The following is a 25,966-nucleotide window of genomic DNA, read 5'->3' as shown; positions in this document are numbered from 1 at the left end:
GTATACACCACATATCTACATATTAAGCATGCATCCAACGATGAAATGATTAGCACTAATGCTGTGATTAATGCAAACCACCATCTAAGGATATTCAGATGTTATTCCCAACTGGCAATAATAGTAATAGAGTGGCCACATGTTCTTCCATTTGAAGGGCTGTCAAAGCCAAGTATGGGTTAAAGGCAAAAAGCCACAATAAGGGACAGCTGGGGCCATGGAAGTTGCCTGTCAGGCGTCAGCAGAACAAACTGAGCAGCCACACAGATCACCTTGTTACAGTCTTCTTCCTACCTGCGATGAGAGGTGTTGCGCTTCCATTTAAAATTATAGTCATTATTTCCCTCTTTGTCACTAGTCTCAATAGCTAGCAGTGTGTTTTATCAGCTAGAGCTAGGGTGCCAACTATGTCCATTCTTGGACAGGGATAGCTTGTCGGTGGTGATTCATGCGCTTGTGACCACAATGCAATGTGATCTATGTGGGGCTACCTTTGCACCTCATTTGGAAGCTCCACTTGGTGCAAAATACTGCAGTTACAGTGTTGATAGGGCCAGCCTATCACCAGCCTATCACATTGCTCTGGGGCTCAAATGCTTGCAGTGGCTGCCCATACTCTACCGGGCCAGTTTGAAGGTTCTTGTATTGTAAATTGCAAAAGGTTCTTGTATTTACAAGGACTTTAACAACATGGGTCCAGAATATTTTAAAGACTGCCTAATCCCTAATATCCCAGCCTAATCACTTAGGACTTGGGGGAAGTCTCTGTTGGTGGTCCTCCATGGTTCATAACTACTAGATGCAGTGCACTGGGCGTAGTTGGCCCCAAAGGATTAATAGATGTGGATAGAAGAAAGCAACCAAATTATATGAAAGTACATGCAAGCCCTTTCTTCCATGGAGGTACATTAAGGCCCTTAACTCAGGTCCCTTCTCCCAATCTCACACATGATTCTGTTGGACAGGGAAAGGCTGGCAATGGTGATTCATGCATCAGAAACTTCAGGATTCCTGCACATGGCTCAGAATATACAGATGAACTCCCTGATGCTCAAGTTCAGGAGTTTCTAGTTCCCATCTCTGCCTGCAGTCCTCACCCGATCTTCACCCTCACCTCTAGACACAACCCCTTTCTGGAGAAAAAACCATGAAAGTTCTTCTGAGGCAACTGCAACAGACTGAAGATGAAGTTTTCTGCTATTCCAAAAGTGGACCTGAGGAGAGCACAACATTTTGGATGTCTCCAGCCTGCCAGTGTTTTGTGGGAGTGATTCAGCTGCCTGCCAGGACTTTAGGTTTGCGCAACTGAAGTGGATTGAATGGCCCCCATCACCCGAGCACAACAAATCCACTTTAAAATACACAAGACTTTTTGCAGTTTGGAAAGTGACATGCAAATATAATGAAAAGTGTGAGATAAGTGAAAGACGTGTAAGCATGCTGCAAGGAAATCAGGATGAATGCAAGACGAAGGTTTGTTACTATATTACCATCCCACAAGCAAGGAAACTTCATTGCCCAACCCCAGGAGGAAGAAGACAAAAATGAGAACTATCAAGCAATAGCCACTTACCCGAATTTTGATGATTCTCGTCTTTGTGCCACAATTCTTCTTAAACAGCATCTTCTGAAAAAGAAGCAGAATCATAGGGTTAGAGAAAGCAGATATGGAAGATATAAGCAGTGTAGCTGCACAATTAATTTGCGTGTTAAATAATGCTGGAGTGCTAGAAGTGAGTTGGAAGTTCAAACAAACATTTAAGAACCACTACTGAGACCCATGGTACCAATTGGGGTTTTCTTCCTATTAATAGGTGGTGGCATCCAATCAGAACAAAGGCTTTAAAAAAAACCCTCCCCCTCTTTCTTATGGGGCTTGGTGGGGGCACACTGGCTATCTTATTCTGTTTTTAATGAGTTTTGCAATAGCAAACTACACATTCAGTTTAGCCCTTAAATACTTTGCTCTTAAAGGAAGTTCCTGTTTTCAGAGCAACTATATGGCAGGCAGTTATTCCACAGGACAAACTTGCATCACTGCTAAATCTGATGGGGGTGGGTTGGGGGGAGAATGAATTTGCTGAATTTCTCCTGGCCATTAACTTTAAGAGGCACAAAGGTTAAGAACCTTACTTGAGAGTTTCTGAGAAACCTCATAACAGAGAGTTATGGAACAGCAGGCCACCAGAGACAGGTGCCTTCATTACCAGCCAACAGTGGTGTCTTTACAAGAGATTAAGCTACACTTTCCATTTTCATAATCTGGAGGTGGATTGGAATAAAGATGGGTTCTTCAAAGAGTCAAAAATAAGACAATCCCCAAAAATATGCAATCTCTGTGTATATATAAAGCAGGGGTCAATATGGCACTCTCCAGAAATTGCTTGATTACAACTCACATTATCCCTGACCATCAGCCATGCTGGTCGAGGCCAATGAAGTTGTAGTCCATCAACACTTTGAGGGCGCCATGTTGTTACAGAAACTGCATGACATGTACTAGGCTCACAAACGCAGCTTCTCCCATAACAGTGATGCACAGGGCCTGGAAAGCACCTGATCTGTACCTTCAATGCCCACCACCCAGAGGCACGACACTTTTTAAAAGTGTATTAAAAACTGACATATAGGTAACTGTATTGGTTTCTCCCAAAGAATCCCTGAGAATTTTACTTGGGCAAATGCTGATGTTCCTATCCCTTTTCAGAGTTATTTTTCTATTTTGATATCCTAATATACTCATAAATGATCCCAAATGGTTTGGTTCTCAGGGGGAAAAGGATGAACTATCAAACCTTTGTAGATCTATGGCTTAGATATGCTGTAAGACTGAATCAGCAATAATAAAAAGCTGTGTAGGAATTTGTGGAAACACTTTACTGGGGTTTCACATTAATATATTCACTGAAAACCTATTTAAAATGCCTTTTCAACACTACTGTCATTGAGTCTTAATTTTAGCATTGTGATGATGAAACTCTTAACACATTTGTTTTAATATTTTTAACCTAAGGGCTGAACAGAGACATCACCTTGCCAATAAAGGTCCGTATAGTTAAAGCCATGGTTTTCCCAGTAGTGATGTATGGAAGTGAGAGCTGGACCATAAAGAAGGCTGATCACCGAAGAATTGATGCTTTTGAATTATGGTGCTGGAGGAGACTCTTGAGAGTCCCATGGACTGCAAGAAGATCAAACCTATCCATTCTTAAGGAAATCAGCCCTGAGTGGTCACTGGAAGGACAGATCATGAAGCTGAGGCTCCAATACTTTGGCTACCTCATGAGAAGAGAAGACTCCCTGGAAAAGACCCTGATGTTGGGAAAGATGGAGGGCACAAGGAGAAGGGGATGACAGAGGATGAGATGGTTGGACAGTGTTCTCGAAGCTACAAACATGAGTCTGACCAAACTGCGGGAGGCAGTGGTCCATGGGGTCACGAAGAGTCGGACACGACTAAACGACTAAACAACAAGGGCTGAACAAACACCATGGATACTCGAGGCACAGATTGTTCCTTCCCTAGAGCAGGGGACTTGTCTGTTTGATCTGTGGAACCCTGAATGCAGTGTGATCTTGTCTTTTTCGTTCTTTGGGACCAACAGAACTGCAAGTTCCACTATTGTGAAGTATTCTAATGTAACTTTTGGAACAGCATAATGGGCTGCAAGTGAAACTGAGATGTGTTTAAAACGATGGACACCGATTCTGCAATGCAGCAATGTGTGAGTAAAATACAGAGCTTGTGGTTATGTTGATCCCATAATGAGAAAGAGAAAAGAAACTCGAGAGATACAAGAAGGGACAAGTAAAACCACAAACTCTGCTATTAAGAGGTTAACCTACATCTGTCTTTTACCCACACGTTGCCTCTGCTCAGTGTAGCATTACAGAAACAATGAATATATATCCTTTTCAGTTTTATTCTGAGCCCATTACAAAATGGCAGCCCTATTCCAAAAGTGACATCATAACATTTCAGCATGAAACAGAACAGTTTAGTACTGTTCAGCAAAACACTCCAGTACAAATGAGATCCTTCAGAAGCAGCACACCCAAAACATTCCTACCCAATTAGGATCAAAGCGAGCTGAGCACAAGAGAAAACTCCACAGCCAGAAACCATCAAGTTGTCAAAAGGCTCTACTTCAAACTTAAGCAATTCAGCGTTCAGAAGTCTCTTTAATTAGAAGTCTGATCAAGCAAGATTTCTCGAACCAAAACAACAACACTGACAGCCAGAAATGCGAACCACCCAGTATGAATCCCATATTGCATTGCAAAACCAATTATCAATGTGAACCAAATTAACGAGCATTTGGAACTTTGCCCATCAGTTCTCAAACTTATATCAAGTTATTACCTTAGCAGTGTTCTAAAAGGCAGGGAAGGGTAGATGACATATTATGGCTCACGAGGCAGTTTCCAGTAAACCACTTACTACTAGCACAAAACATGTGCTCTACCAGTTAGCTCCACCTCCTGATCACCCAATGGAGCCTCCCTCCACAAACTCACCAAAACATAGCTTGCTCCTGGACCCAAGTAGGACTGCCAGTTTAATACATCCCTGGCTCTTCAGCTTGATGTGTATGTACAAGCGGCACATGATAATCCCTCTTACCATACCATGCAGTGTTTCACCTACTGATTTTTGCAAATTAAACTTATGTGAAAGGCATTGGAGCAAGAACACAGTGGCTTCTTCCCCCTCATCCCAACTTGAGTTCCAAGCCTGTGGGCTAAATTCGTCCCCAGAGCTTCCAGCACTAGAAGGGGTTCCCAGGCAAAATACGCCAAGCGGTTGGAGTGCTGTCCCAACCCATGCGTGCAACCAGCCAACTCTGAACATAATTTTCCTGGAAATGCCTGTATAAAACAAACTCGGGCTTTGTTCCAGCGCTGCTGTCAAAAGTATCATCAAGCTGATGTATGCAACAACGGCAGCAAGGATACTCATCGCTAAGCACTGGAAAACTCAAGATCTACCCACACTGGAAGAGTGGCAGATGCAACTGATAGACTATATGGAACTAGCCGAGATGACCGGCAGAATCCGAGACCTGGGAGAAGAGAAGGTTGAAGAAGATTGGAAGAAATTTAAGATTTATTTAAAAAAGCATTGTAATTTGGTTGAATGTTAAGATGGAGGCTAGATCATAAATAACTGACCACCACTAAATTAGATGCAATTAGGATGATAAGTGAGATTGAGGGAAAACCTTAAACCTTTGGGAGAACTATTAGATTATATTCCAAATGAATGGGACATAAGAATGTAAACAAGATGATAAATTGCGGGCAAGAATTGACAAAGATGCAAGTGGGAGCGGAAGACGTGAGGGAGTCCAAAGAAGTTAAGAAATTATGTTATGATATATGTTACATTGTTTATTATATTTGCATTTATGTTTAAAAATCTTAATAAAAATTGATTTTAAAAAAAAAAAAGTATCATCAAGCTGGTATTTACTGGGCAAGCTCAGCAAAAGGAGGGGTTTGTGGGCACAGAGAGCAGGGGCAGAGGCCCTAGTGTAATAAATTAATAATAATAATAATAATAATTTTATTATTTATACCCTGCCCATCTAGATGGGTTTCCCCAGCCACTCTGGGTGGCTTACAGCACATTAAAAATTGTTGTGTGTGTGTTTATATCTATATGTCTACGTAGTGGACACACACACACATACATATACTGGAAAGGCAGGTGATTACACAGAATCGAAGAAACTTGACGTTGGCATGTACTGTCTATAGCTGTTCAATGTAAATTTTAAAAAACCACCCTCAGTATTAATTTGGTGAGATTCTGAAGAGTCGGAAGCAGATTTCCCCTTACAAAAATGCCAGTACAGTGGTACCTCGCAAGACAAAATTAATTCGTTCTGCGAGTTTTTTCGTCTTGCGATTTTTTTCGTCTTGCGAAGCACGGATTTTGGAAAAGCTTCAAAAATCACCAAAGTCTTCAAAAACCTCAAAAAAGGCTACCACACCACGTGCTATGAGTTGTCAAGTCGCAACTGCATCCCCTGAATGCACGGTTTCAAGAAAAAGGAAACTTGCAAGACAAAGGAAACAAACTTGCAAGATGTTTCCGTCTTGCAAAGCAAGCCCATAGGGAAATCCGTCTTGCGAAGCAACTCAAAAAATGAAAAACTCTTTTGTCTTTCAAGTTTTTCGTCTTACGAGGCATTCGTCTTGCGAGGTACCACTGTACTAATACTATCATCGGGAGGAAAGGTCATCAGGTTTACAATATTTTTTTCTCCTTGCCACAAAACCACGGGCTTGTTTTGAAATTCCCCAGATGAGAAGGCATTTATTTTGTCACTCAAGGGCAAGGCCCAGCTCTCACTCCTGCTTGGCATCTCAAACTCCAGGTGGACACCAGAGGCCCAGGCGATGGGGAGAGAGAGAAACACCTGCATGGCAGTTTCAAGCGTGGGACTCTGAAAGCAAGACAAAATGCTGCTTTTTTTAAGAGAGAGAGAGAGAGAGAGAGGAAACAGCTGCTGGGATCCCTTTACTCGCTCTTGAATGGAGCTCATCAAGCAGCAGCCTCTTCCCCCAGCATCTGGCCTTTGGGTCAGTGTCTAAGGGAGACACTGTGTGTGTGTTTTTCAACAGGGGTGAGGGGGAAGAGCCAATAAACAACTCTTGCAGCTTTTCAGTTTAGAAAACAGACAAGTAAGTGGGAACATGATAGAGCGGGTAGGGAGACATTCGGAACTCAGGGTCATCCAATGAAGCTAATCCACCGACATGAATATCATTAAATGAGAAGGTGACAAATTCAAGGCTATCTATAGCCATTAGCCACAATGGCTATGTTCTGCGTCCACGGCTGGAGCCAGTGGCTGAGACTCACAAGTGGGGATTGCACTCAGGTCCTGCTTGGGGGCTTCCCACAGTCATCTGGTTGGCCACTGAGAGAACAGGATGCTGGGCTTTTGGTCTGATCCAGCAGAGCTCTTCTTATGTTCTTATCCACAAATTCTTGTGTGCAACAGCATGATGCACACTGCCTAGGTTTGCGGTATCTCCAAGTCCCTCAGATCTGGGCAGGTTTTAGGCACATTGCTTTCTACTTGATGCAAATCAACCCAAATTAGCACATATGCTCTCTTTTTCTCATCTGAGCAATAAACCAATCTTTCCTACTTCTTGGTGTGACGTGTTCTTTACCGGCTATGAAGGTGAATTTGGGTGCATTGATTTTAAATGAGCACAAGTTCCGACATGTTTCCATTCCTCTCAGGGTGTAGGTTGGATTCATGTGCCTGGTGGACATGTATGTGGATTCTGACATACACCGCCTAACATCCTGCTCTTATCACTGCTTCAACTCCATTTGCCAAATTCACTGTTTGCATCTTAGCATCTACATTAATTAACTGGCTTATAATTTACCCAGAGAGTATGATCTTTACAAGATTTAGGAGAAACAGAAATATATGCATCATACTTTGAACCTGACATTTGGCCCCTGCACTTTCCCAATCTTCATTATATAAACGGCATTCTTAATTTCTTCCATCTGTAATGGTTTTGCAAGAATTTCCTTTTGCTGTGTATTTAAGATGTAGGAGAACCAACTGGAAAAAAAATGCTTTCAAAGTCACACACCATGTAGGATCATTATCCTTCCTATGTAATTTGGAGTAATACTTCTGAAACTCTGATTTTATTTCTTTTGGTACTGAACAGAACATATTATACTCACCTCTAACCAACAGCATATAGTTCTGACTTTTAAAAAATGAAGTCAATTATCTTATCCAGTCTCTCACCACTTTCCCAGTATATTTGGTGCATGCAATGGTGCCTCGCAAGACTAAAAGAATCCGTTCCGCGAGTCTCTTCGTCTAGCGGTTTTTTCATCTTGCGAAGCAAGCCCATTGATGGCTTAGCGGATTAGCGCTATTAGCGGTTTAGCGGATAAGCGGCTTAGAAAAGGGGGGGGGAGGGGAAAAAACCGGCAGGAACTCGCAAGACATTTTCGTCTTGCGAAGCAAGCCCATAGGAAATTCGTTTTGCAAAGCGCCTCCAAAACGGAAAACTCTTTCGTCTAGCAAGTTTTCCGTCTTGCGAGGCATTCGTCTTGCGGGGCACCACTGTACATGTTAATCCAAATTCTGCCCTAATTTAATTCATAATTAGCGTGTTGCAGATGTTTTCTATAGAGACCTGAGAAAAAGGATGTTACAAATTGATTTAGAAGAGAGACTTCGCTGTTTTCTGAAAATTCTCTTTCTGCAATGTTCTAATGCATTCCTTATGGAAGGCATATGCCTTAATCCTGCTTTGAATGTAGCCCTTACACGCTTCCCATTCAATGTCACATGAAGAAGTTACAGCCCCATTAAGTTCAAAACATTCCTGAAGTCCAACACCTATCTGTATTTTACAATTTTCATCATTCTAAAGTCAAATATTTAAACACCGCAAACCAGAATTTCAAACCCCATCTGTTAGCTGCGTTGCCAAAAGATACTGGAGCATGATGTGGAACAACAATTGTATCACCACACGCTATTACTCACTGGACAAAGAAACAACCAGATTGTGAACCAAAAGCAAATTTGGTGTACTAATGAGGAAAATGTACATGTTCTTTGGGATTACCGGTATGCCTTCTACCCATGATTCGCATTTGCCCCCAGACCTACACCACAAAAGTTGAAGGTGGCAGCAGAAAGTTCTGACCAGTTGCTCATGTCAGGGAAGAGCTGTCCTTCTCATGTGTCCTGCATGCCTTTCTTCTCCAAGTCTCATAAACAGGCTGCTGGGTCCCACCAGTTGTGCTTCTGGTGTTCCAGAATGTAAAAAGAGCCTTGCTCGGTCAGAACAAATGCCCATCTAGGCCACATTCTCACCAGATGTTTAAATCACTATGGTACCACTTGAAACAGTCCTGGCTTCCCCCAAGGAATTATGGGAGCTGTGGTTTTTTAAGGGTGCTGAGAATTGTCAGGAGACCCCCTATTCCCCACCCAGAGCTACAATTCTCAGATTGTAGTTTAACAATCAATCCCTCTTCTGGGAACTGCAGTTCTGGGACGGTAACTGGGCTCTCCTAACAACCCTCAGCACCCTTCACAAACTACAGCCCCCAGAATTCCTTGGGGGAATTTAAAGTGGTGTCATCATGGTGCACGAAATATATGGTGCCCTTTATGTGGCCCTAAGTCCCAGCATCCTGTTCTCATGGTCACCAACCAAATGCCCATGTGAAGCCTGTGAGCAAAACCCAAGCATAACTGCACTCTTCCAACCTGTGATTCACAGAAAGTAGTATTTCAAGGCATGTTGCCTTCAACAGTGGAGGCAGACCACCCAGTCCTGGCTACTAACTATAAGTTGGAAAGTTAAGAAGGGTTTCTTTCCCAGCTCCTCAGTTCATTTTCCCCTCAAACCATTTCGCCACAGTGGTTCCCCCCAGCAAATTCTGAAAACAATAGCCCAAAGTCAGGCTGAAAACAAAGCCAGAGGTTTCCCTCATCCATCCTCGTTGTGCTGTTAACAGTTTCTATTTTAAACCAGGTGTTGGAACTGAGTTTTCGACGTTCTGCTCCTGGCGCTGCCACAAGGGCATGTCATTGACGGTTCGACAGGATCCCCGCTGCTATTTCTCCACAAGCAAGTCAGGCTGCAACTAAGTTTTCAAGTGCAAGAAATTCCAGAAGCCCACAGGCCTCAGATGCAAATAATTTTAGGGGAGCAGCCCTAAGAACGCTTAATCTGGCAATAAACCCCTTCGAAACGCAGCCAACTTACCTTCCAAGTAAACATGCATAGGTTCTACAGGTCTTAATGCTTAACCAAACTGAGGCTTTTCCAAGGCCTGCAATGCTGCATCATAAATCTTTCTGTTACCAAAGCAGGCTCTTGTCTGAAATTGCGTTCACTTCCTGTCTCTGCTTGGACTGGAGATAACTTAAAACATTAGGTGTTGGCCCCATTCATTTTTAGTGCGTTACAAACCTGCCAAGAGCCCCGGGGAAAAAGGGATGTCCCATTTTTCCGGGCGAGATCATGGCGGCCATTTTGGTTGCTGCGCTCTTGCCCCGGAAAAAGCATTTTTTCCTGGGCCGGAGGCAGGCATGGGTCACGCAACTCACCCAGAAGTGCATCCTGGAAGACACACATCCTGGATTTGTGTCTCCAAAAGTTGGGCAGAATGCTGTGTGAGGAGCCTGCAAGTCAGATTGGAGCATATATGGGAAGGGAGGCACAAGAGTAGTTTTGCACCTCAAAACCAGCAGACACAAGTTTTTGCTGGCAAAAATGGTCCCCAGGGAAATCCTCTTGGGCCAAGATGCACTAAGTGTGGCCCTTTACAAACTACATTCAACTACATTGACATAGATTTGCATCCCTTCCCCTGAGCCATTTCAACCCCCAGAGTATTGCCTTATACAGATTAGAAGTGAGAAGCACACACAGCTTGCCTTGCAACTCTGAAGGGCCGTTGCAGCTTGTTCTCTCTTGCCTTTCCAGAGCTTTCTTCAGCTGCTTTCTCCACTTCTTAGGGAAGCAGCACAGCATTAGTTTATGTGCATGAATCTCGCAAACTGTGGCACTATATAACTTTAGAAGGCAGATTTAAGGTTTAATGTTTTATTATGTTTTAAAATATGTTGGAAGGCCCGCAGAGTGACTGGAGCAAGCCATGCAGATGGGCAGGGTACAAATAATAAGTTACTATTATTTATTATTATTCACTGCAGATGTGGGTAGGACCTGCATTCTTCAACCTGAGTCGCTGAGCTGGCAAGTCTAATACAGTTTTGATCCTACCATGAATTCTCAGTGAGAAGTACACAGACAGGCGTTATGCCTGGACTGGGAATTCCAGTAATGAGCAGAAGGTGTAGGGAGCTCAGCACCCCGGCTGCCGATGTCCCTGTAGGCAGAAGCTCCAGCTGTTCCCAGAGAAAGGGGAGAAATTAGGGTCATTTTAAAATGTGAACCAAACTCATTTGCACTTCCCAAAACAACGCCAAAACCCAAACTCAGGCTGTTTCTGAAATTTACACTTCGCCAACTATTGCAAAGTAAGCTCCTGAACCAAATGTGTACGTTAGTGTCAACGTGTGAAAAATGCATGTATTGGTGAAGATAACAAATATGCATTTTATTAGACAAAACAGCATAGAAAAATATATACTGGCAGAAATGCACACCAGACATTTTTGTGAGGATTTTTAAAAAAATGAAACAGAAGTATGGCAAGCTGAATTTAAGATTGAAAGAGAAATTGACAGAATTCTCCATGCCCACCAACTCTACCCACAGACTTCCCAGACTGAACCAAACACACTTTCAACCCCCCTTCAGACCTTCCCACAGCAGCACTGTCCTGTTCCCAGAGTTGCAATGAACACCTAAAGAGAGCTTAGGAGAGGCAGCATTCTATTAGAGTTACCAACTATTTTGCGTCATGGCTTTCCTGCTTTTTAACAGGTACAGAAATGCGGCAGGCAAAAAAAAAAAAAAAATCTAATAAAGAAATGCTATAATGGGGAAAGCCACATCTCAGAATTACGGTAGTAATTGCTGCTAGAAAGAACTGAAGCCCTGTTACAGACCAAAAAGTGAAAAAGGACAGGAACCCGCAGTTCTGTTCTGCAAGCTCAGTATGTCAAGCCTAAGTCCATCTCCTGCTTCTAAAATAAAAAGGCACACAGCACTGATTTTACGCTAGCACACTTTTAAATTGCTCCCACAGGCTTTTTCTGTTCACATGAGGAATCTGCTGCCTGGTTATCTTCACACCTGCTGCTACAGCAGCTGCACAGGGCATAGAACATGGAAACCAAGCAAGGGAAATTTTGCCATGCGAGGTGGAAACAGCCTGACTGCCCGTTCACTGTTTTAGAACCTTACCAATTTGTTAAAGCAAAGTTTTTCAGTAAAACCAACCTGCGGGAGTCACTGCCTTTTGTGCAGGAAACCCTGATCCCAACCTCATTGGAGCAGGTTTTACACTCTGAAGATACGCTACTGCTGCTGCTGCTGCACAGGCAGAATGGCTGCAGAATCCAATGGAGGGAAACATAAAGCAAAAAAGGCAAAAAAAATTATAAAAAGGTGAGCAATCAGGGATTGCCACCACCCATGGAGGGAAACAGCGAACTTCACTGATGGGGGCATCTCCCCAGCACTACATACAATGCTGGGACACCCCAGTCCTCTAGTCCCAGTGGTACAGCCTGCCAGAGAGACAGGGGTTTGAATCTGCCCCCCATGTTATTCACACACTGTTTCAGAGCACATCACACACAAAGGATGGGGAAGACGCAGTGTGGCACCAACATAGGGGCAAGAAGCCTACAGAGAGAACACAAGTCAACGTCTGCTGTACTTGTGCATCAGAAGTCTTCCCCATGACACACTTTTCTCAGCAGAATTGAGAATGTTCTCTCACAGCTATAAGCAGATCTGCCAAGAGGAGAGAGGGAGGAGGCGGACTCGCAAACTAAGCAAGACTTTTCTGTGTTTCCAGGAGCTCTCAACTTAGTCTTACCCACCACCCCTGCCGGTGACAGTTGTTAAGAACAGAACACAGAGCTAAGCAGTAACACACCCAACCCACGAAAGGAGAGCCAGTGAAGAACAATAGGAAATAGCTCCTGCCCACCGCTCTCTCCGGCCCTGTTAAATGTTGTATCTGGCACACAGCATGCTGGGGGTTAATGCCTGGCTAGGGATGGGAGCAGCTGCAGTGTGGTGGGCAAATGAGGTCAGGCCACCAGACAAAGTGGCTATTGTGAGGCCAGAGGCTTCTGTTTGATGGCCTCCCACCTACCATTTCACCACGTGGCAAACTGGAGCAGGCCAGGGAGGGTGTGTGCAAATATTTGTGTGTCTGTGCGCACACACTATATATATATATATATATATGCATGCACACGCATGCTCAAAGAGAGAGGGCCAAATACATATTATTTGCCTGCAAGCAATTGGCTCAAAGAGGAGAATTCTTTTCTGAGTTTCTCCCTCCCTCCCCATAGCCAATCCTAAACACAGAACAGCTCCCCACTGTCAGATCCTTTTGCTCCCAGTTACAATTTATGACAGGCATAAGTTGCACAACCTGTTAAGGTGTGACAGGAGAGCTCCTCCCTCTGATTTTTTTTTTTAACCTACATTTCCATCCCACCTTTCCTTCAAGTTGATCAAGGTGGTGTAAACAGAGCACCACACCTCCCCCAGCAACCTTGTGGGGCAAGTTGGAGACAGCAAATGACCCACGGTCACCAAAAGAACTGCATGGCTGAGTGGTGATTTGAACCTTGGTCTCTCAACTCTTTAGTCCAGCACTCTGGCCACTATGCCATGCAGAGAGGGCACTTTTTGTGGGTTTGCATTAGTGGCAGTCAGATTTTATTTTATTTTTTACAGCTGTACATCTTTTCTTCAAACTATGGAATTCACAACAGCAAAACACACATCTCACGGACAGCCAGCCCCAATGCCAGTGAACTAGAGGCCTCTATTTTCTGATTTCTTTTTCTCTAACAGCTGTGTTTGCCACTGAATGTCCATGCACCAGATTAGGACTGGCTGAACCCTACCGCCATCATCATAATCATCACAATTTCCTGCTCTTAAAGCAGCTTTAAGTCAACTGTCAATGAAATACACATTAATAAAACAATAAAACAGTTACACACAAGGCAACTGCCATTAAGCAACGTTTCTAAAGGTAAGCAGATTTTTAAAGGTACATTATGGGGCAGGAAATGCATTCCCCAGGTAGGGAACTGGATCTGGCTGGGGTGGCCAATTCCTTATCTCTCCCCCATCCCCCGGGCTAAGCTCGACAGGTGGGCAGGGCAATCTACCTGCCAGACCGCTGACATCACAATGGCATCAGGTGACCCATATCTTCCCCAAGTCTGTGAAATCAAACAGTGTGGACGAAGGTATCATGCTTTGCAAACCCTGATAAGCAATCAACAGTTGGGGCTTGCAAAACACCATGCAAGTGCTGCCAATCGGCTGTGCCTGCAAATCCCCTTTTGGCCCAACCGTTTCTTATTTTAATTCATTGCATTTCTATCCCACCTTTTCCTCCATGGAGCTCAAGGTGCGCTGTTGTTTTGCTTTTGGCTTAGCTATTTATTTTGTGCTTTCATCCTGTATTTTTATCTTGGCGAACCTCCCCGAGATCTTCAGCTGAAGGGTGGTAAATTTAAAGAAAGAAAGGTTCTCTCCCCTTTGCATTTAATCCCCACAACAACCCTGTGAGGTAGGTTAGGCTGAGTGTGAGTGATGTCACCCTTCATGGGGGAGTGGGGATTCAAATCCTGGCCTTCCTGGCCCTCGTCCGGCACTCTAACCACCACACCACACTGGCTTTAGCTTTACAGTGGTTTCTTTTGAAGTGATGGGGGCGCTAGAAGTCTCTTAAATGCTATAACAAGCCTTGAGCTGAGCTATCTATACCTATCTCATATTAAGAGGCCTGTCTCTCAGCATCAGGGCCCAGCTCCAGCTTTCGAGGGACCCTGATAAAGTGTCCTCACAGTGCCCTGTCCCCTTCTCTGTCAATGGGTGCTGGTGGGCAATGAAAATCTCTTAAGGAAAATTTATTATCCAGGGGGCACAGTGGCAAAAATGTAGTCTTCCCAAAATTAAGGTGATGTAATTTCATTCCTAGGGAACCCTAGTGGTCCCTACCAGAAGATCCTCCCTACAACAGCAACTGCAAAGTGGGATTTTGAACCTTTGTGAGGACTAGCCCATTTATAAAGATAAAGATAAAGGGACCCCTGACCATTAGGTCCAGTTGTGACAGACTCTGGGGTTGCGGCGCTCATCTCGCTTTATTGGCCGAGGGAGCCGGCGTACAGCTTCCGGGTCATGTGGCCAGCATGACTAATAATAATAATAATAAATTTTATTTATATCCCGCCCTCCCCAGTCGCACATTCTAAAAATATTTCATTATAAAAATCAATTAAAATCAAATTAATGGCAACTGATTAAGCAAGATTCTGTGCGGGTTGCCAGAGGAGGGAGTCAGGCTGCGCCCTGGCCAAAGGCCTGGTGGAACAACTCTGTCTTGCACGCCCTGCAGAAGGATGTCAGGTCCCGCAGGGCCCTAGTCTCTTGTGACAGAGCGTTCCACCAGATTGGAGCCGCAGCCGAGAAGGCCCTGGCTCTAGTTGAGGCCAGCCTAACCTCTCTGAGGCCTGGGACCTTGAGGATGTTATTATTTGCAGACCGTAGGTTTCTCTGTGGGGCATACCAGGAGAGGCGGTCCCGTAGGTACGAGGGTCCTAGGCCGTATAGGGCTTTAAAGGTTAAAACCAGCACCTTAAACCTGATCCTGTACTCCACCGGGAGCCAGTGCAGCTGGTATAGTACCGGATGAATGTGATCTCGCAGCGAAGACCCCATAAGGAGTCTCGCCGCGGCATTCTGGCAAACCAGAGCAGCGCATGGAAACGCCGTTTACCTTCCTGCCGGAGTGGTACCTGTTTATCTACTTGCACTTTGACATGCTTTTGAACTGCTAGGTTGGCAGGAGCAGGGACTGAGCAACGGGAGCTCACCCTGTCGCGGGGATTCGAACCACTGACCTTCTGATTGGCAAGTCCTAGGCTGTGTGGTTTAACCCACAGTGCCACCCACGTCCCTTAGCCCATTTAGTACATCCCTAATTATTTCCTAGAGCCTCTACCATAACTAATGCAAGCAAATGCTCTTATTCAACAATAATTAAATTGTGTAAAAAAGGGGGGGTACCCTCCAGCAGGCATTTCTCCCACACAGATCAAATTTATCATTCCTATTCCAGGCCACACCATTGCTATGCTGGCTGGGGATGTTGGGGAATTATAGTCCAAAACAGCTGGAGGGCACCAGGTTGGGAAAGGCTGATCCTACAGCACAGCAGCATAAATGCCTAAGAGTCAGTCAATCTTCACATGCCGCTATGTTTACTTTTGCCGTATTAGGCTCATTTGTATAATATGCAAACAAGTCAGCTTTTTGCATCAATAAGCAGCGTTGTTTGGAACTATCAGCAAAGACGACGAACAGGGTGAAGAGTCTGTTTAATATCATTAGGAGCTTCCTGAGGATGACAGCAGAATAATAATTAATTAGAAAGAGGAAACATCATGGACCATCCCACCGTTCTCCAGTTTCCATCTCTGCTATCTTGTTCCCACTGAGCATCATGTACATATCGAATGACACACAGGGGCCCACGGGAGCCATAGAGGGGCTAATGGGATAAAGGGATCTCGCTCTCCAGTGATTTGATCCACTGACGCAACATATAATTAAACGGCTGCGATTGGAGAGGGTTTTCTCCCCGATGCTCACCAGCTCCCTGATGCTCACCAGCTTGACTGCCTGTAGTACGCCTGATGCCAGGTAGTGGGGTCAGCTACATACAGTGGTACCTCGGTTTAAGAACAGCCCTGTTTACGAACTGTTCGGTTTACAAACTCCGCAAAACAGTAAGTAGTGTCCCAGTTTGCAAACTTTACCTCAGTCTAAGAATGGAAGCCGAACGGTGGAAGGGCACCGGCGGCGGGAGGCCTCGTTAGGGAAAGCGCGCCTCGGTTTAAGAATGGTTTTGGTTTAAGAATTGACTTCCGGAACGGATTAAGTTCGTAAACCCAGGTACCACTGTATTTGGAGCCTGTTCTACTAGGCCTTAAAAATAGCTTTGGTGTAGCGCTGTGCTTCTCAAAGGAGACAAACTCCAGAAGCTCCTTCAACGGGAGATTCTGCTGTCACAAATAGATGTGGACTCAATTCAAACTAGGTTTGGCCTTAGCAAGCAACTGCCGAGAACCATAATAAGGAAGCACTCCTTCTGTTAAAGCGTGCCCATATTTGTTGCCCCCATGAGCTCCGAACCTCTTGAAATGGCTGCATTTTCCTCCCTCCAATAATGGGTTTGTGTAAGTGCAAGGGATGTTTCAGTCTCCCCCCCCCCCCAAAAAAAGAGGACTTCTTATTCCCAAGTCACATTTCGTGTATCGTGGACAAAGGAGAGAGATAAAGTGCATCTTTCAGGGGGAGGAAGGCAGAGCTCGCCCTCTAGCCATTGGCTGCAAGGTTAACTGGAGTAAGTTCTTCTACGGCTTGGGTTAAAAATCAGAATCAAAGAGGAACTTAGGGTCATAATGTTCCTCGCACATCAAAGGTAAGCATTACGAGTTCTCAAGAATAATAGTCAAACTTGTGATTTATGAACTTCAGTGTCATCTCATCCCCAAATGAGCTATGACAGGGTATACCAGAGGAGAGAATCTCTGTCAATGAAACACAGCGGGCGTTATAAATTCTGAAGGGAACTGTGCCCCTGAGAGATGTGAATGGAAATTTTGCCTTCAACATCAGCAGATCATAGCACTCTTACCAACAATGTTTAGCTGCTCTCACTCTGCGTTTTTTATTTCCCTGTGACAACGGTATCTTCACAAAAGGCAGTATGCTTGGGGAAATAAATGGAAATCTTGCAATGTCCTCAGCACCATCTCCTCTCACACAGAAGTCAGTCATTCAGTGGTAAGTTGACTGCCAAACACTTGAGGAAATCCCTCCACACACACACACACCACACCACACACGCCTGCCAAAGTTTCTTTATGTAAATATAAGGAGTCCATTCATTAATTCACATCCACCCAAACTCCTGATGACTTCTACAACAAACACTATAGACGAGCATATTGGAGCCAGATTTCCAGTGTATAAATAGGTTCTTCAACAGACAACAGAAACTTTTCAGAGCTGGGTTCAATTCCGTATTAAATATTCCACTCATTTGTAAAGGACCATCTCATTTTAAATTGTGCCTCTTTATCTCAGCTATCAGGGCAGTTCATAGCATTACAAAACAGCAACAAGATATAGAACACAACATAATTAAAGACTGGCTCACACTTGACAGGAGCCTTCACACAAACATATTTGAAGTACATAGACTTCACCAGCCAGATACATAGGCACCATTTGTAGGAATCTATCCTGTCTTATGGGGAGTTCTGAGAAATGCATCTAGGTCAGGGATGGGGGACCTATGTCCCTCCAAATGTTGCTGAACTACAACACCCATCAACCCTGATATTGGCCATGTTGGCTGTGGCTGATAGGAGTTGTAGTCCAGCAACATTTGGAGGGCCACAGGTTCCCCATCCTTGATTTAGGGGCCACCACCGGGTATTATTTGATCCCAAAGTAAGCAGAGTATTGCCATCAGCCCTGGAAGAAGCCCAGGATCATGGAGACATCCACAACAAAACTTATCCTTCATGGGTGCACCACTGCTTAGGAAATCTGTTTTGCATAGGTTTTTGTCACATCTTTCTCACTTCCTACATTGACTGATCACAGGAAAACAAAACGGGAAAACTTGAAGGTATATTAAAAAACCAAGCCAAACACCATCTGCCAAGGAAAAAGGGTTTCCTGTTTTTTTAAATAATAATAATAGTAGTCCTGGAACACTTCTGTAGGATTGCCCTGAAGGTCTGGGTTCTGCAGTTGGATGCACATGAAATGTTAGACCTAACATGCCAGAGTGAACATACTACACCAGCCCTACTGGCCCAACTGGGTTGGCCACCAGTAAGATTTAGGACAGGAAGCTTGGACTCTCCCAATAATTCATTTGCCAACAATTGCTTAAATGATGAAGAAGCCGTTCCTAATTTCTGAAGTCATCAAGATAACCCAATCTCTAGCTGCATTCCCCATGGCTTTAACAAACAGAGCTAACAGCTTGTTTGGCACACAAGCGCACATTCAGTCTAAACCAAGCAGTTGTGGACAAGCACTCTAAAGAATGGGCGCATTGTTTACGTGGATTAAAACAAGGAGCACTGTGTGTGGAGTGGCTTGAGTGAATTGCAGAGCAGGTTGGAGAGTGTTCACACCCTCAAAGTACTGAGGACACACCACTCTGGCACCACCCGGATGCCAGAATATGTGCAACAAGGGCCGTCAGCGTGACCTTTCCTTCTGGACGACAGCCAGAGCAGCAGCCCAAAACTAATACCCTCTTACCAGGCTGCTGAGCTCAAGAGTCAAAAGGTGGCCACAAAGCCGGGAAAGATTCCAGTGAGCAGGCCAATTCCATTAACCCCCCCCCCACCAAAAAAAAAACCCTGGTGGCTTCAGCTTCAGAAGTATTATTTATTGCCAGATGCTGGGATCTCTCTTACAGGACAATGCTAGCGAGTCAAGACTGCTTTCCTCAGAAGTTTCCAATTGTATCATTTTCATGCAATTAACCAATGCAGTGGTACCTCAGGTTAAGTACTTAATTCGTTCCGGGGGTCCATACTTAACCTGAAACTGTTCTTAACCTGAAGACCACTTTAGCTAATGGGGCCTCCTGCTGCCGCCGCGCCACCGGAGCACAATTTCTTGTCTCATCCTGAAGCAAAGTTCTTAACCTGAAGCACTATTTCTGGGTTAGCGGAGTCTGTAACCTGAAGCATATGTAACCTGAAGCTTATTTAACCTGAGGTACCACTGTAATTTCCTTCCATCTGATGGGACATCCCACTTGTGCAGGCCAAAAGCCAATCTAGACCAGCACTATGTTCTCACAGCAGCCAACCAGATCCCCAAAGGAGGCCCACAAGCAGCACCCAAGCACTAGAGCACTTTCCCCACACCTTTGAGTCCTAGCTTGAGATATATATATATATATATGCATTCGATCCATAAGAAGGTTGTGGTCTCCCTCCCTCCAATTTCCTGACCTCCCATGATCCGCTCCTTCAAAATTAAACAGTTCTGTTATGATCTGAGGGCCTAACCTTTTCTCTTCCTCCTCAACCAACCCAGAAGAGCTCAAGCCAGGCCTGACCTAGCCATTTAGGAGAATGAGATGGGGAAATACCATTTTTGGATGTTCCTGTTGGAGGAAAGCAAACACAAGTCTCTACCACTAAAGTCTTGCACATTAAGTAGAAAACAGGCCAGGCAGACTAGATCGTCTTTGCTTTTGTTTGTTTGTTTAAACACATTCAGGTGTTTTCTGTATTATTAATAATAGAAATGTAGAGTTGGAAGGGACCTCAAGAGTCAACTGGTCCAGCTTCCTGAAATGCAGGAATCACACCTAAAGGATCCATGACAGATGGCCATCCAACCTCTGCTTAAAAACCTCCAAGAAATGAGAGGCCACCACTTTCTGAGGTGGTCTGTTCCATTGCTCTTGCCATAAGAAAGATATCCCTAATGTTTAGTCACAATCTCCATTCTTGTTATTTGAATCCATTGGTTTGGTTGGGTCCTACCTGCTTGCTCCAGCTTTTAAGAGTAACCCTGCTGCTGCTCCTGTTAAAAATATGACTGGTACGGGGAGGGTTACAATTCTCTGTTAATCTGGCTATGCTACAGCTACCTGTTAAAGGCCCTTGAATCTAACTCTTCTGGCTCCTCTTCATCTGTTTATACTGCAAGATCAGCACCAGCCTACTTCATCTGTTAAGAGCAAGAGCAAGCGCTCACCAGGGCTTCTGTTGAATTTCTGGAATTTTGCTCCTTCCTTTCCCCACTGACCAGATGCCAAGGAGACCGTCCTCTTGCAATTTTGAAGAGAGTTGCAACAGCAAAGAGAAATTCCAGCAGGTGACAAAGTTTCTCTTCCGCTGCATCACAAATTGTGGCTTTCAAAATGTCATCTTCTGAAAATTGGTTTCCAGGTGGAGAAATCGAAACTAGAAACAGAATTGTTAGAACCCAATACTAAGAATTTATCAAGAATGTATAACTTGCTGTTGAAGTGGAATACAATAGATGAGACAGTGAAGTCTGCTATGGTTAAATGGGCACAGGACATAGGTCATGACATTATGTTTGCTGACTGGGAGCAGTTATGGACCACAGGTATTAAATTCACGGCATGTAATGCCCGACGAGAAAACATTATGAAAATGATTTACAGGTGGTACATGACTCCAGTCAAGCTGGCGAAGATTTATCATTTGCCCAATAACAAATGTTGGAAATGTAAAGAGACTGAAGGTACCCTCTTCCACCTTTGGTGGACCTGCCCAAAGATTAAGGCCTTCTGGGAAATGATTTATAATGAGATTAAGAAAGTACTTAAATGCACCTTTCATAAAAAACCAGAGGCATTTCTCTTGGGTATGGTCGGCCAGCTGGTGCCGAGGAAGGATAAAAATTTCTTTTTGTATGCTACTACGGCAGCAAGGATTCTTCTAGCAAAGTATTGGAAGACACAAGAGCTACCCACGCTGGAGGAATGGCAGGCGAAAGTGATCGCCTTTATGGGACTGGCAGAAATGACCGGCAGAATCCGCGACCAAGAGAAAGAGACTGTGGAAGAAGATTAGAAGAAGTTTAAAATATATCTTAAGAGTTATTATAAAATTGAGGAATGCTAAAATGCTAAGGGAGAGGGAGATGTAGAATTACAGCGGCAAATTTTATTTGATTTAGGGTAAAATTGAAAAGGAGAATGAATTTATACTTAATTGGCTAAAAGGGTTGTTGAATAACTGGAAAAAAAAAGGATGCAAAAAGGGGAAGGTATGGGGAAGTCCGAGAAAAGAGGCTTATGGAAATAAGGTTAAGAAAGTATGACTTTTTGTGTTTGTTTTCATGTTGTTGTTTTTTGTTGTGTTTGTTAAAAATTGGAAAATTAATTAAAAAATTTATTTAAAAAAAACCCCACAAAATGTCATCTTCTACACAATTTATTACTTCTTTATTTTTGTTATTATTGATTCCCTTTAATCCCCACTCTCCACCATCTGGTTCCAGGATGGGTTACTTACACCCATTTAAAATCCAGTATTAAAAACATTAAAAACAAATGACAGTCACAGGAATGGGCTGAGTCCTTTAAAAATCTCTCTCTCAGGTGTCAAAGCCCAAGGCAAAGAGGTGCATCTTCAGTTTATAGTGGAAACTATATGAAGTCGTACCTTGGCTCCCAAACGCCTTGGGAGTCGAATGTTCTGGCTCCCGAACGATCGGAAACCAGAAGTGATTGTTCTGATTTTCCAATGTTCTTTTGGAAGCCAAACGTCCAATGGGGCTTCCGATTGGCTGCAGGACCTTCCTGCAGCCAATCAGAAGCCACGGTTTCGATTCCAAACATTTCAGAAGTTGAATGGACTTCTGGAACGGATTCTGTTTGACTTCCGAGGTACAACTGTACTGAAGGTGTAAGATGCACCTCTGTCGAGAGGGAATTGCACAGCCTAGAAGCTGCCACAGAGAATGCTCTCTGCCACCACAACCTGAACTTTTGAGGGTGGTGGAACTACCAAGAGAGCCCCCTCTGCCGATACCAACACTTGAGAGGCTCTATAGGGAAGGAAATGGTATTTCGGGTGTTTGAGGCCTACACAGTTTAGGACTTTAAACGTCAATGTGAGTACCTTGAATTGGGCCTGGAAAGAAACTGGCAACTATGACAACTACAGGTGCTCTTCCGCCCCTTTGCAACGGCCATCACCTCAAGTCAACCAAAACAAGTTGTCTGATCTCTCTCTCTCTCTCTCTCTCTCTCTCACACACACACACACACACACCATCTGCCTTCTGTCCTACAGCACTTCCCCACAGGCTCCCCTGAAAAGAAGAGTCTGCCCCCTCCATCCAGAAGCAAGCAGCGGCCCTGGGCTTTCTGGGACACGAACACAAAGCCCTCATTAAAATGCATGTGGCTGGCAGCATGTCCCGGGTGTAATTAGGACGTTGCCCAAGGACAGCGATCAAGGGGTGGAAGAGAGACCACTGAATACGCTGTAGATGTATCAGTGCCTTTGTACGCAAGCCAAGCTGTTTCAGCCCCATTTAAACAAAAACAAAATGGAAAGGGACCCGAGGTGGGAAGAGAGCCAAATGCAAAGGAACATGCACACTGAAGCAAACGCTCGTCTGCAAAGGCACCACAAGCAGCCTAGCATGACAAGCAGATGGGGCAGCTGCTTTCTCCAACTGATTACAGGCAAACAATACGCCACCAAGCCCAATGAGCGAGGCAATGGGACACCGGTAGCCTCGGCCAATGAAACCAACAGGCTGAGAACATGAAGCGTTTCCAGAAAGGAGAGAAGGCCAGGAAAAAATGGAACCCCTGGCAAGTGAACACAGGAAGTCAGATTCCATGCAGTGCAGAAGGTAGTTACTAGACCATCAGGAGCTAAAGCAGGGATGGAGAACTTCTGGTGCTCCTCAGATGTTCTTGAGCTCCTCAACTCCCATTAGCCCCAGCTTCCACATCCAATGATGAGGAACGATGGGATATCTAGTGAAGCTACATCTGGTGAGCCAGAGGTTCCCCATCCCTGGGAATAAAGGCTATTGGGTTCTTGAGAGCAAGGGAGCTCAGGGTAGTCAAAGCAGTTTCAATTGCACCTCATTCCAGGAGGGAAAGTCTGAGCAATTATTCTACCACATAATTTGTGAGACTACTGGCAGAGAAACTCTGTGTGCCATCTGGGGGTGGGCTCTTCCCACCTGCCTTGTCCCACCTCTCAGATCCAGGAGCCTTCCTAAAGGAGCCTCAGCCAGAAGGAGGACTGCAAGTGGCCTCCCAGACCTGTTGGGTTTAGGTACAGAATAAGAAAGTACATATTATGGTTGATTGGCCTATTAGTAAGCTTTTAAAGTTCATTTTTTAACGTAAATGTAAATTTTAAACAAGAAGTCTTAATGGTTGAATTGCCAGTGGTGTTTCATTTTCTTCTCATTTTGCTTTTCATTTGCTTTATTTTCGTGAACTGTGAACTGACTACAAATGGAATCAAATCAGGTGGAACTTTCTGGCGGTAAGGGCTGTTCAGTAGTGGAACAGACTCCCTCCAAAGATGGTGGACTATCCTTCACTGGAGGTTTTTAAGCAAAGGTTGGACGGCCATCTCTTATGGATGCTTTAGTTGAGATTCCTCAACCCAAAGGGTTGGGTTGGATGGCTCTCAGAGGTGCTTCCAGCTCTGCAGATTCTAAATGCATTCGTAGAATATTTCGTAGATCAGCCATCTGACTGTCACAACATGGCCTTACCTGCTGCATTTTTTCCAGGTCAAGGCTGGGCCTTCCGACTTTGTCTCCATAACCTTGCCGGTGCCGCTTACAAGGCATCGCTTGTTCATAGCTGGCTCCAACGCTCGTGAAGATGAGAGGCCGGGACGTCGGGGTCCGTACCAAGGGCTGCAGTCTCTTGGGAGGGGAGGCACTGAAAAGCACTGGGCTAGGGGTGGCATGCAAGCCGTCCGCCGCTTCCGTCACCGGCCGGAACGACATGCCGCACAAGTTCTTCACCTCCTCGTCGCTGGAGGAGGTATTGCAGCTGTCGCCGCAGCAGGAGAGCCTGTTGACCTGGGACCACTTTCGCTTCTCGGCAGCAAATTCGCAGCTTATACGTTCCAGCTCCTCTTCAGAGCTGTGGCGGTCCAGGCCAGGAGGAAAATGGGCTCGCACTTTGCAGCACTGGTTTTCTTGGTTCTGCAGCTGATTGGTTGCCAGGGGGGTCAAGGTGCAATTCCGTCTTCTCTCTGCAGAAGTAGATTTTTTAAAAAAGTGACTGAAGAGATCTCGGTCATGGCTGTCACATGATGGGAAACTGACCATGCCAGTTTCCCTCCTTCCCATCAAATGACTACTTCACCAAGGACCCTGGAAGGGGAGGTGGGGAAAGATTATTTATTAATTGAATAAATAATAATAATATCCACAGACACCCCACTTTGGCCAGAGAGTCCAAGAACCCACTGGTGATTCTCCTGCAAAAGCAACAGCTGTCGAAATCAAGGCTCATTTGTGGAGAAGGAAAGGTCCAGCTTGTTTTCTAGGACCCAGCAACTTGCTCACTATACCTTCAGAGCAGAGCTTTGCAGAGGCAGAAGAAAGTGAGCTGAGCACTAATACAATGAGAGAGAAGAGACAAGAGTTGCGGGTGTTAGTGAAGACACCAAGCCTTTTGAATATTTGTCTATTCCTTTGGGATCCCTTTTGAATATAATTTTTTAATTTAATATTGAGGTTCCCCAAGGCTCTCCACCCACCCACCCATCCCTGGCCACCAGATATACATACAATAGACACATTCTTGTTGCCCCTGAACTTCACTACCCTTACCCCTAACCAGGGTGCCTGTAGGGTCCTCATACATTGTTTGAGCTCCTATTTCCCACAGTACATTTAAAGAGCATGGCTGAGTCTTGAAAACCACATGCATATCTAAAGTGGAGAGAGAGGTTGGGTAGAGGAAGAAGTCAAGTAGAAACTTGAACACAAGATGGTTAGCTATTTGTTTTATTTTAGAACTTACATCCTGCCTTCTTTTTACCAACTGAACTTGCAAAATAGCGTAACATTTCAAGCAACCGCAACCATAAAGGAAACGGTATGAAAAGAATGGCAAATGAAAGGTTCAGTCAAATGCCATTTTGAACAGTAATGCAACATTCCCCAACTTGGCAGAAATGCATACGGCACATAATCATTGTTAGAAGAAACTTGGCATTTTATATTTTTTACACGGTGCCAACAAGAGGTACCAGGCATTTTGCATCTACCTTGCATTTCCAACATACGGTGCTACAAGGACTCTTCATGCAATGTATTTCCCCTACAAAGTGGCAAAGGACGTGGACTTATATTTCATAACACATGGTTGGGCCATCAGTATCTCATGGCCAAGTATCTGCATCAAAGCCGTTGCACTATGGGTTGTCGATCACAGAGAATATATTCTTGCCACCTTTGATAGATACCTTACAAAGGTAGGTAAAGATAAAGGACCCCTGGACACTTAAGTCCAGTCAAAGGCGGCTGTGGGGATGTGGCATTCATCTCGCTTTCAGGCTGAGGGAGCTGGTGCTTGTTCACAGACAGCTTTCCAAGTCATGTGGCCAGCATGACCAAACCGCTTCTGACACAACAGAACACTGTGACGGAAACCAGAGCACATGGAAACACCATTTACCTTCCTGTC

At 44.6% G+C, this 25,966-nt stretch overlaps 1 protein-coding gene and 1 long non-coding RNA gene across 6 annotated transcripts in view; both read right to left on the bottom strand.

The window, feature by feature from the left end:
• The window catches only part of LOC307212222 (uncharacterized protein), a 70,934-nt gene that overhangs the window by 22,170 nt on the left and 22,798 nt on the right, over positions 1-25,966 (bottom strand). For 2 of the 5 annotated variants that reach the window (XM_079969346.1, XM_079969343.1), the window contains exons 3-4: positions 24,034-24,524; positions 1,574-1,627 (exon numbers count right to left, since the gene is read on the bottom strand). In XM_079969346.1, the coding sequence (XP_079825472.1) occupies positions 1,574-1,627; positions 24,034-24,524 (545 nt within the window). Of the gene's footprint in view, positions 1-1,573; positions 1,628-24,033; positions 24,646-24,710; positions 24,753-24,845; positions 24,891-25,966 lie in introns of all 5 variants that reach the window. The other 3 variants (XM_079969345.1, XM_079969344.1, XM_079969347.1) reach the window with 3 other exon arrangements.
• Positions 15,936-18,111, bottom strand: LOC307211629. Its single transcript, XR_013836551.1, has 2 exons — positions 17,396-18,111; positions 15,936-16,093 (listed from the first exon to the last, which is right to left on the bottom strand). It is a non-coding gene; the product is annotated as an uncharacterized lncRNA (long non-coding RNA).

The sequence above is a fragment of the Podarcis cretensis genome, assembly GCF_951804945.1.
Source record: "Podarcis cretensis genome assembly, chromosome: 3".
Lineage (NCBI taxonomy): Eukaryota > Metazoa > Chordata > Lepidosauria > Squamata > Lacertidae > Podarcis > Podarcis cretensis.
Note: the sequence above shows the minus strand (reverse complement) of the source record. Positions and strands in the feature narration are given on the sequence as shown.